The following is an 11,793-nucleotide window of genomic DNA, read 5'->3' as shown; positions in this document are numbered from 1 at the left end:
GAGGATATTTTTCCATTGATTTCTTAGGGAGAGTGGAAGAGAGAGGGAAAGACAGAGAGAAACATTGATGTGAGAGAAACATCGATTGGTTGCCTCTTGCATGAGCCCTGACCAGGGTCAGGGATGGGGAGCTAACCTGCAACCGAGGTAGGTGCCCTTGACGGGAATCCAGCATGTGGATGTTCTAACCACAGAAAACAGGCCAGGGCAAGAGAAATGTTATTTTGACCACAGAAAGGAGATTTCATTAAAAATATATATATATTTTTTTTGATTTCAGTGAGGAAGAGAGAGATAGAAACATTAGTGATGCGAGAGAAACATTGATTGGCTGCCTCCTGCACACCCTTCATCAGGAATCGTGTACCCTGACCAGGAATCGAAAGGTCACCTTCTGATTCACAGGTCGCCGCTCAAACACTGAGTGATGCTGGTCTGGCAAGAATCCTCATTCTTGAAGGATGTTAATTGCTGAACTACATATGTATTGGAGAAATGTAGAAAATACATCTGAAGTTTTCTACAAACCACTCATTGGTATATATACAGACTATACTTTTAGAATGAAAGTGTGAATGAGAATTTGAAAACCTGGAAATCTTGATCTGGTTTTATGCTTAAAGATAGAGTAGCTGTTGCCCTAGCTGGTTTTGCTCAGTGGATAGAGTGCCAGTCTACGGATTAAAGTGTCCCTGGTTCGATTTTGGTCAAAGACACATGCCCGGGTTGCAGGCTTGATCCCAGTAAGGGGCATGCAGAAGGCAGCTGATCAATGTTTCTCTCGTTATTGATGTTTCTATCTCTCCCTCTCCCTTCCTCTCTGAAATCAATAAAAATATATTTAAAAAAAAATAGAGTAGCTGTTGGTTGGAACACATGTGTGTATGTGTGTGTTTAAATGGCCTCTTTGAAATTTGGAACTTGAAAAAAAATAATTTTAAGTGTACACTTCAGTGGCATTAGTACATTTACATTGTTGAACAACCATAATCATTGTCCATCTCCAGAACCTTTCATTATCCAAAACTGAAGCTTGTACCAATTAAATAATAACTTCCTTGACTTCCCTTCCCTTAGCCCCTGGTAATTGCTGCTCTACTTTCTGCATATAGTAAGTGGAAAATAGCAGATTTTGATGACATAATTATTTTTTTTAATCTTTTAATTTCTTTTTCCTACCATATGTATTATACTGTCATAATGGAATAGAAGCAAATGAGTAAAAAATTGGTAACTCTAGAGGACTTTGTGCTTTTAATTATTGAAAGATAATTTTACTGGAGTAGTAGGTTAGTAAGATTTAAATATTATATTAGATCTTTTTTTTTTCCTCATCCCACTTTGATCTTCACTCTGGAAAAAAACAAAACCATGTAACAGCTTAAAACCTTCTTTTCCCCCTTTAAATAATGTTGCTGTGCCACTTGGACTTTATATTTACAGTCTGAAGCCAGATGGAGTTAAGTTTTCCTGACCTTTTCATATATCAAAGTGGTTGGATACTTAACTCTATATTAAAAAGTTATACTAACCATTGAAAGAGCAAATTACAAATATACCGTTTTTTAAAAAAGTCATTAAATGGTTTTCTGCTATTTAAAAAATAAAAACAGGCACAAAATATTAATCTTTATTGTTAAATGTAATAGAATTATGTTCTTGTGTCCATACATTCATGTATGCCTGGATTTCCAAAACTAGACTGAGCTGTTTTACTAATCAAATTTCAAACCCCAGTGTTTTGATAGGTATGCAACTTCATCTTGTAGGATTTCAGTGGTCCAATAAGATCCATTTGTCTTCTGTTCTTTCTCTTTTAACTATTTCTTTAAATACAGTTGCTAGAAAGAAATATGTTCATGTTTCTTGATGCAGGAGTTATTTTACACCTTTTATTAAGTTTGCATTTGTATATGTTCTTTGGTGTGTTTGCGGGGAGAGGACCAGAGGGCTATTAGGAGTGGGAGGCCAGTAGGATATTATTCAAAGACTTGAATGAGACCAGTTACCTTTATGTTATATAAGATGACATTTGTAGACTCTCAGGGTTACATCAGATTTCTGCTAGGAAGTGAAATCAATTTTTGGTGGTCACTTTGCGTTTTTTTGTTTGTTTGTTTTGTTTTTATCCTCAACTGAGGATATGTTTTTAGTGATTTTTGGGGGGAGAGGGAAAGGAAGGGAGAGAGAGAAACATCCATGTGAAAGGGAAACATCAATCAGCTGCCCCCCAATTGGGGATCGAACCTGCAATTCATGTATGTGCCCTGACCAGGAATTGAACCCGAAACCTTTTGGTATATGGGACAACACTCCAACCAGCTGAGCCACCCAGCCAGGCCTCACTTTGTGTTTTGATCGCCAATCTGATATCTCCTGAATACAACATGAGATTTGTCATATCTTTTGCAATACATGAAAAATATTTTAGGTTTTTAAACATTTTTGTCCTCTGTTGTATTACATATCTTTAACAGAAAATTAAAAATGTTAATACATTTACTGTGGCTAAAATTAATGATACAGAATTATAGCTATCATTTTAGACAGATCTTACAGAATTATAGCTATCATTTTAGACAGATCTTGAAAGAGCAAACTTGTTTGCGACAAGATAGATATATAAAAAAATGCTTCTCTTTTGTATGTTCACATTTTGTAAAAGAAAGAATTTTTCCCTGAGAAATATTAGAACTTAATGGAACTCTAAAATCATCCATCTCCCCCTTCCTGATTTTATTTTTTACTATTTTATTAAAAATATATACATATTTAAAATACATTTTTTTTAATTTTAGAGAGGAAGGGATAGAAACATCAATGATGAGAGCATCACTGATTGGCTGCCTTCTGCACACTCTTCCCCCGCCTCCCCCCCAACTAGGGATGGAGCCTGCAATCCAGGCATGTGCCCTTGGCTGGAATCAAACCCGGGACCCTTCAGGTCGGATGCTGACGTTCTATCCACTGAGCCAAACCAGCTAGGGCTAAAAAATATTTTTATTGATTTCAGAGAGGAAGGGAGATGAGAGATAGATAGAAACATCAATGATGAAAGAGAATCATCGATCAGCTGCCTCCTACACACCCCTCACACTGGGGATTGAGCCTGCAACCCAGGCAATTGCCCTGACCAGAAATCGAACTGTGACTTCCTGGTTCATAGGTTGACACTGACCATTGAGAAGCACTGGCCGTGCGTGTGTAGATTTCTTTTTCATCCACAGTTGCAGAAAAATCTGGTGGCGGTTATTTTGAGAAGATATCTCCAATGTCTATTACAAACTTTTTCTGTTAACTGGTCTTTCTTAGAGAATATACATCATCTTACATTTTTACCGTGTTTTGGAGTTATCAAATGTGTGTTCATAGTGTTTTTGATGAAAAAGGAAGTAAGAGACTTAGATAAGTGATTTCTCCCAAAATTACATAGCTGTGAAGTGTAAAAGCTTGCTAGAATTTAGTCATTTACTTTTGTTCTTTCTGTTTCTGTTACATATAATACAACCCGATATAACATACATCCAATGTTCTAATTAATATGGCTAAATCTTAATTCATTTTAAGATAGGATAGAGGAATCTTAAGAGGTTTTATTTTTGAACTTTCTTTCATATTTGGGCTTAATTCCGATGGTGTTTGGTTTTTAGAATTTTTGCAATGAGAACGTTTCTAAAAATAGGATATAAAAATATTTTTAACAAACTGGCATCAGAAAAGAACTGAGGTTTGAATAAAGATTCTTATGTCAGATTTTGGACTACCTGTTTTTATCCAAGGGATTTTCTAATATAAATTAGGAAAGGAAATTTAGCTTTTAAGAATTTTGTGGATCCTTGATGTGGATTTTTAGTGCCATTGTGTATATCAAGACTATCCTTGTGCAAGTTTATTGCTTCCTTCTTCTTGCCCCCTAATTATTTTTCAAATATTTCACAAGTATTTCATCTAAATAAGGGTAAACATAGTTAGCTTTGGTCTCTTTACACTTAATTTCATTTCCTAAAATATTCACTAGGTTAAAGGTTATGGTTTTTCTTTGAATTTGAAGGTGTTGCCCTAATAGTGTTACTAGAAATTATATCATCTCTAGTCTAGACCATACCTACTCACAATTAAGGCTATTATCTGATGGAATTACATTGCCTCCATACTTATGTGTATTCATAGGGGAAAAAAATTAGAAGTTAGAGATTTGTGGTTTCTCTCAAATGTAGTGGTTGGTTAATATTAGGTTAATGTTTGAATATTTTTTGGAAAAAAAATTTTTTAGAGTAATTCAGCACAGGGGTCACTTGAGAGTTGTATCAGCAGAATTCTTCACTATTACAAAAGTTATTACATAAATTATATTAATTTTGTACCCAAATACTTGTTTTAAGGCAATTCTGATTTTCGGGTATGATTTATGAAAATTTTAAACTAAGCTTTGATTCCTGTTTATAACCTGAATTAAAAATTTAAGACTTTAAGAGTCTAGTAAGTCTTCAGTCAGGAAATTGATAGATAGCATTGATTATCTTATGTGATTATCAAATATTACTGAATTAGTTTCCATAACATCATAGGTGTAACTTCACATTTTTTCCCTTTTTTTCTGAATGCATTTAAAAGGTAGCTTTTAATTTTGGGAACTTTAGCAATCATTTTATAAATGTGTACTAGGTCAGAAATTTTAAGTATGAAGGAAGAAATGTTAATGACTTATATCTTCTTAAAAAGACTCACAAGTCTTTTGTGGAATCAGGATATAACTTTCTGAATAGTCACATCAAACAATGATGCCTAGTTAGACCTATGTGATGTAAAATGGTTTTGGTTTTGAGTAAAAATTGATTTGTTATTTTAATGATTGCTTCCTTAGTTCTGTGTGTTTTTTTCTGTTTATGTGTAGTACATTATAGTCTTCAAAGTGTGGCTCTATTTATAATTGCTCTTACTTCAGAAAAGGGCAGAGCTTAAGAAATGGTACTTTGAAGGTGATGATTACAGTAGATTTGTATTTCTTTTTTTAAAATTAAAAAAATTGATTTCAGAGAGAGGAAGGGAGAGGGAGAGAGAGAAAAACATCAATGAGAGAGAACCATCAATTGGCTGCCACCTGCACACCCCCTGCTGGGGATCGAGCCTGCACCCTAGGCCTGTGCCCTGACAGGGAATTGACCATGACATCCGGGTTCAGTGTCTACGCTCAGGCACTACACTGAGGCACACTGCCTGGGAGGGATTCATAATTTTTTTGCTGATTTTAGCGATCTGTTTTAATATCCAGTTTGATGGCAGTATAAGCAATTAGAAAACTGATTTTCTAAACCCAGTCAAAAATGTAAATTGCTATGATGATAGAGTAGCTCATGCCCATTGCTTTTGGAATTATGTTAATTTGACAGTTTGCACTAGATTTTGCTTCCAATTTAAGATAATTAAAAATATATTTTTTGAAGGGAGAGAGATAGAGAGTCAGAAACATCGATCAGTTGCCTCCTGCACATCCCCCACTGGGGAACTGCCCGCAACCAAGGCACATGCCCCTGACCGGAACCGAACCCGGGACCCCTCAGTCCGCAGGCCGACGCTCCATCCACTGAGCCAAACTGGTTTCGGCGGGCTAAAAATATTTTTAATGACTAGAACAATGTAAGAATAAGTAGTGTGCATGTGATAATAGAAATTTAGTTGTAATTTGATAGTTGTATTACTCATTCTTTGAAGATGCAACTATCAAAGGAACATTTGACTCTTGTTTTTTTTTTCATTGTTTATACCTGTTTTCTTATTTTGGTTAATGTTTACCCAAGGATTTTTTTTCCCATTAATTTTTAGAGTGGGTGCGAAGGAAAGTGGGGAGAGACACAGAGAGAAAAAAACATGGATGTGAGGGAGAGAGACATTGATTGGTTGCCTACCGCACCCAGGTACTTGCCCTTGACGAGGAATCAAACCCTCTACCCTTTGGTGTGTGGGCTGACGCTCTAACTACTGAGAAACATGGGCCAGGGTTATGTTTTCTTGATAATTACAGTTAATACGTGCCTGTTTCCTCATATAGTAAATACAAAATGGTTCATACACCTAGGTCCTAGGGATGTTTTGTTAATTTGTGTATTTCCTTTTGAATGGTACTTTGGCATTGGTGTATTAGTTCCTTATTGAGGGAATGGACAACAGCCTTAAGGGGGAAGGAAGGGTTACAATTGCTTATCATACTGGAAGTTCAGTTTAACATTAAGCATTTGATTGGCTCTTTTTGTCAATTGAAGGCTTACAACATGCTCATTTGAGCTTAGAAGGGATAAAACTGTTGAAATAAGTACTGAAAGTTGTTATTGCTCTTTTTTTAAACAGGTATTTGTTTGCTTATGGAAAGGTTGTAAAGTATATAACACTCCGTCAACCAGTCAGAGTTGGTTACAGAGGCATATGCTGACACACAGTGGAGACAAACCTTTCAAGGTAAGTAAATGTATGTGAGTTTTATTTTTTAAATTTCAATGTAAATTGACAAGATTCTTAATGGGCGTACTTTTGCCCTTAAATTTAAAAGAACCATTTCTTTTAACATGTTAGTACACGTAATAGTGGACAGATGAATGACTTGAATGCATGTGTTTTTGTTTTGTTTTGTTGTTGTTTTTTTAACCCTCACCTGAGGATATTTTTCCATTGGTGTTTAGAGGGAGTGGAAGGGAAGGAGGGAAGAGTTTGGGGAGGGAGAGAAACATCAATGTAAGAGACATATCGATTGGTTGCCTCCCATACTCAGGTTTCGGGATTCTTTAAACTATTCTCTTGATCTTTTCTTTTTGTAATTGTGATTTTGATTCTTGTTAGTCAGCTAATATTAAGCTTCATCATGGTTAAGTTGTTTCAACCCAAAATTGCTTAAAAATATTTACTTAACTGAAAAAAAAAATCAGTTGTATACAGCATGTTTAGTGATTGATTGTTCTGATTTCCTTTTTCTTTCTTGTCAATGTGGCTGTGGTTTGTCTGGATAAATTTGTATGTATATGTTTGAAACTGTTTCAGGTAAGCTCATTTTTCCCCCTACTCTGATATTTTTGTTTACTTTGAACACAGCATTTATAGTTATTTAGTTGTCTTGGGTTAATTTATTTACTGTAACTTTTCCTCAGCAACTAGTCTTCTATAGCTCAACACGATGGATTCCTTTCATAATATTGACAGTTGAGTAACTTCTCATTGTGGTAGAGTAATGTTTAAAAAACAGCCTTTCTTTCAAGTCTGAATTGGTCAATCTTTTTAGGTATTTTGGAACTAAGAACCTAACCTAAAAGGTTGATGAAGAGTAAAAGAAATTTTATCAAACCAGACAAACTATTACATACTCGCTCTAAGGTGGCTTATAGTTGGTGCATTCAAGCACATTCTGGTAATTTGTTGCAGGACACAGTGAGTGATACTAATATTACATCATTCACTGTGATGAGTGATGAAATAATTTCTTCAGTACCTTTATTATTTGCTCTATAATGGTAGTGATACTGCTCATATTAAAACATTTTACTTCTTTTCAGTTTTAATGAAGTAGAATTGACAAAAATAAGATAGCTAAAAGTACATTGTGACTTGATATGCATATATGATTGTGAAAGGATTCCTTTCATGTACTTAATGCATCCATCACCTTACGCACAACACATACATTGCAGTGAGAATCTTCTGCTTTTCAAGACTTTCTCTGTAATAATATAAAGCTTTAAATACCCTAATTTGCTATCTTTCATTAATTCTTTGCCGTTTTGTATGTCTCTGTGTATCTGCATGAGTAGCCTTGGTAGCCAAGTTTTAAGAGGCTCCCACTCATACAAAGATGGTATCTATCTATAATAATAAAAGAGTAATATGCTAATTAGACCGGCTGAACGACCTTCTGGACAAAGCCAGGGCTGCGAGGGTCGAGCCCCTTGCATGAATTTCTTGGGTTGGGCCTCTAGTTGAGTATAAATAAGGATAATATAGCTGCAATGATCATCATGATTCTAAAAAATAAAAAATGATCTCTCCTGCCCCCGAAAAAAGAATGGTCACTGTTGGAGAATGGTAGGAATCTCATTATTTGGAAAGCCATAAGAATTGAGAGGTTCTTATTTTATTATATGAACTGTGCCACGAGGTATCCAGATCCTGGTGCCTGAGTTGCACCCATGACCAATTAAATGTGATTCTCTAGGGTATGTTGCCAGGCATTGCTTTATTAAAAAAGATCTTTCCAATAGTTCCGATGTGCACCCACACATAAGAAACTCTGTTGTACGAGATAGTTCCCTTATTAGAGAAATATCACCTATGATATAGTAGCTACTACTAAACATTTCTCTGATAAATGTGGTTTATCAGGAAATTCAGTGCTCTTTGAGAGGAAGAAAGTCTATGCTGTGTTTACCATGTGCATGTTGCATGTGGGATTTTTATTAACTTACTCTTCTCTAGGCCTCCTTGATACCACACCTGCCTATTTTTCATCCCCCCTCACCCATGCTTCCAAGCTCAGTGGCTGCTCCCTTTAGTCTGCTTTGCTGGCCTCTGCCCTACCTGACTTCTAACTGTTGGAGAGCACTCTCTTACAAGCTCTCACCCTTGGTGAGAATATAAATACTATTTATATTCTGGTTACTCTTAGATATGTATCTAGCCCTAACTTTCCTTCTTGGATTCCAGAATTGAATATTCATCTTGCAAGTCTAATAGAGCATTTTGAACTTAATTAACATGTACAAAATCTTGAGGTTTCCCATTATAAAAATGGTTCTAGTTGAGATTCAGTAAATAGTAAGATCATCCATCCAGTCACTCTGGTTTCACAAGCCCTGCATTATTCTTGACTTATTTCTAAACTTCTGTATACTCCTGTCAGTTTGACCTGCAGTACATTTTGAATTTGACTGCTACTTCTTACCCTCCTCTTTTATCCCCAGTTCATCTTCTGTGATTGTTATTGGCATATAGTATCTTGGTAGACCCTCACAACAATGCTACCTTGATCCACATAGTACTGGTAACTGCTTTGTTTAAGCAAGGACAGATTTTCTGTTTTTGTCTCTTTAAATCCTCATCTGAGGATATTTTTTCCATTGACTTTTATTACTATTTTTTCAATTGGATGTATTTTATTTTTTATTTAAAAAAATCTTTATTGTTGAAAGTATTACATAGGTCCCCTTTTATCTCCTATTTACCCCTTATAGTCCGCTACTCCCTCTGTTCCCAGGCCTCTCTCTACCACCCTATTGTCTGTGTCCATGGGTTATGCATATATGTATACAAGTTCTTTGGTTAATCTCTTTCTACCAACCCACCTTTTAGAGAGAGTAAGAGGGAGGGGGGCAGAGAGAGAGACAGAAACATCTATGTGAGAGAGACACATGAATAGGTTGCCTTGTGCACATGCCCTGACCAGAGCTGGGGATATAGCCTGCAACTGAGGTACAACTGAGGTATGTGCTCTTGACCAGAAAATGAACCCGTGACTCTTAGGTCTAAGGGCCAATACTCTTAGCACTGAGCAAAACTGGCCAGGGCAAAATTCACATTTCTTAGCATTATGCAAGTTCTTCATTCCGGATTCTTACCTTCATCTCTAATTTCATTTGTCCCCTTACTATATCTTCATAGGAAATTGTGTTCTGTCCATAGTATGGCTATTTGTAGTTCTCAAATGGATCACACCGTACCTTCATTATGGTTTTTTGTGTAGGCTGTACTTCCTACCTGGAATTTTATTGATTGATTTGAGAGAGAAACATAAATTTGTTATTACACTTGTGTATGCACTCATTGGTGTTTCTTGTATGTGCCGTAACAGAGGATGGAACTCTCAATCTTAGCATTTTAGGATGACACTCTAACTGGGCTCTACCTAGAATTTTAAAAAGCCTTTATTTGGGGAAATGTTTAGATTTATGGACAAGTTGTATAGATAGTACAGAGTCCCCCTGTACCTTCACCCAGTTTGTTTCCCCTGATGTTATCATCTCATGTTACTTTGGTACATTTATCAAAACTAAGAAACTGGCATTTTACCTGGAATTTTTGTTTTCCTTAATATTACCTGTTAATAAATACTGTTACATCTTTTGTGAAACTGGGATTTTCTGCTTGATGTTTCCGTAGTCCCTTATGGAATTTCATAGTACTTCATAGTCTTAGTACTGGCAAAGCAGTCTTAGTCATTTGAATAAATCTATTTAGGGGGGGAAAAACCTCATTCCACATTTCACATTTTAGAACAGCTACTTCATTCACCACAGTGGACATAGAGTGTTTCAGTGGATTTGGGAGATAGAACATGTAAAACATTCAATCTCTAAAAACCAGGGTGTTTTTTTTTCCTAATTGTTGAAATGGTGCTTTTTCATCAGAACACCATGTGAGGTGGCTTAAGTTCAGGGGTCACTGTTGTATGTGTGGGTGAAAACATGAATATTTGAACACTAAAATACCACTCAGTACCATGAAATGCTCATGTTACCAGGAATGAAGGTGCTACAGGCCATTTGAGGCAACAGCAAACTGTCTCTCACCTGTTCTCTGTGACACACACTGAGTGGAATATTGATTAGATGACACTTAAGGATTTGTATTTAAGTGAAATGTGTGTGATTGTATATTTATCCTCCAATATAATAAAGAGGCAATAAATTTGCCTCTTTATTGATTGATTGATTTGAGAGAGAAACATAAATAAATATGCAAATTGACCCTCGCTACATCACGCAGTCACAAGATGGCTGCGCCCACAGCGGAGGGGGAGTTCCTGTAACGAGCTCTAATGAGCGATCAGCGACCTGAGGCTGTGTGGTGCCAGGCCAGGGTGGGGAACCTAAGGCTGCACCCCCCACCCAGCGGGGCTTGATGAGGGTGGGGCCAGCTGGGTCTGGGTCTCGCGTGATTTCGAGGTGCGTGCAGGTGGGCCGGGACTTGACTCTGGGTCCCGAGTCGTGCCCCAGACTCTGACAGATGGAAGATTTTCATATATATTTTACTAATTTTCTTTCATCTCTGAGACTTCTATTATAGAGAAAGGGAAAATAGCAATATTAAAATATTTCCTCTAATTAATTCCCTTTTAATGTGCATGAATTTTATGCACCAGGCCACTAGTCTACACTAATAATAGACAAATATGTAAATTGACCATACACCCGCAGTGCCACACAGCCTATCAGGAGGGAATATGCAAATTAGCAGGACAAAGATGGCAGCGGCCATGGAGCCAGCAGGAGCGGGTGGGAGACTTGGGTCACCCCTGGCGAAGGAGCAAGCCAAGCTTCCCACCCGCCCTGGCTGGCTGCTGAAGGAGGGGCCTGTGGACGGCGGCCACGGACCTGGCCTGAGCACGCAGGAGGCTTGGGTCACCCAGGCTGGCTGCCAGGGCCTGAAAATGGCCCTCAGCCCCCTACCCAGGCTGGCCATGCCCCATGGGGTGAGGGATGTGGCCAGCCTGCAAACAGCCCTCAGCCCCTCACCCAGGCTGGCCACGCCCCCCAGTGAAGACCCTCACCCCATGGGCGCATGGCTGGCCTGCAAACTGCCCCAGCCCCTTGCCCTGGCCAACACCGTGCCCAGTGAAGACTCCCACCCCAATGGGGGTGTGGCTGGCCTGCAAACCACCACAGGCCCCTCACCCAGGCTGCCCTGCCCCTTAAGGGAACCCCCACCCTGATCTGGAACACCCTTCAGCTGGCCCCCACCTCCCCCACCCATGCACCAGGCCTCTATCTATACTAATAAAAAGGTAAAATGCTAATGAGACTGGATGACCTTCCAGGA

At 37.9% G+C, this 11,793-nt stretch overlaps 1 protein-coding gene across 1 annotated transcript in view; it reads left to right on the top strand.

Annotated features, from left to right (window-relative positions):
• AEBP2 (AE binding protein 2) overlaps positions 1-11,793 on the top strand; it is a 35,370-nt gene that overhangs the window by 3,245 nt on the left and 20,332 nt on the right. Inside the window, exon 2 of the mRNA XM_006773157.2 lies at positions 6,346-6,453. Coding sequence (XP_006773220.1) covers positions 6,346-6,453 — 108 coding nt within the window. The remainder of the gene's footprint in view (positions 1-6,345; positions 6,454-11,793) is intronic.

This window comes from Myotis davidii, unplaced genomic scaffold (genome assembly GCF_000327345.1).
Source record: "Myotis davidii unplaced genomic scaffold, ASM32734v1 scaffold346, whole genome shotgun sequence".
Classification (NCBI taxonomy): domain Eukaryota; kingdom Metazoa; phylum Chordata; class Mammalia; order Chiroptera; family Vespertilionidae; genus Myotis; species Myotis davidii.
The sequence above is the reverse complement of the archived record's forward strand: the minus strand, read 5'-3'. Positions and strand labels throughout refer to the sequence as shown.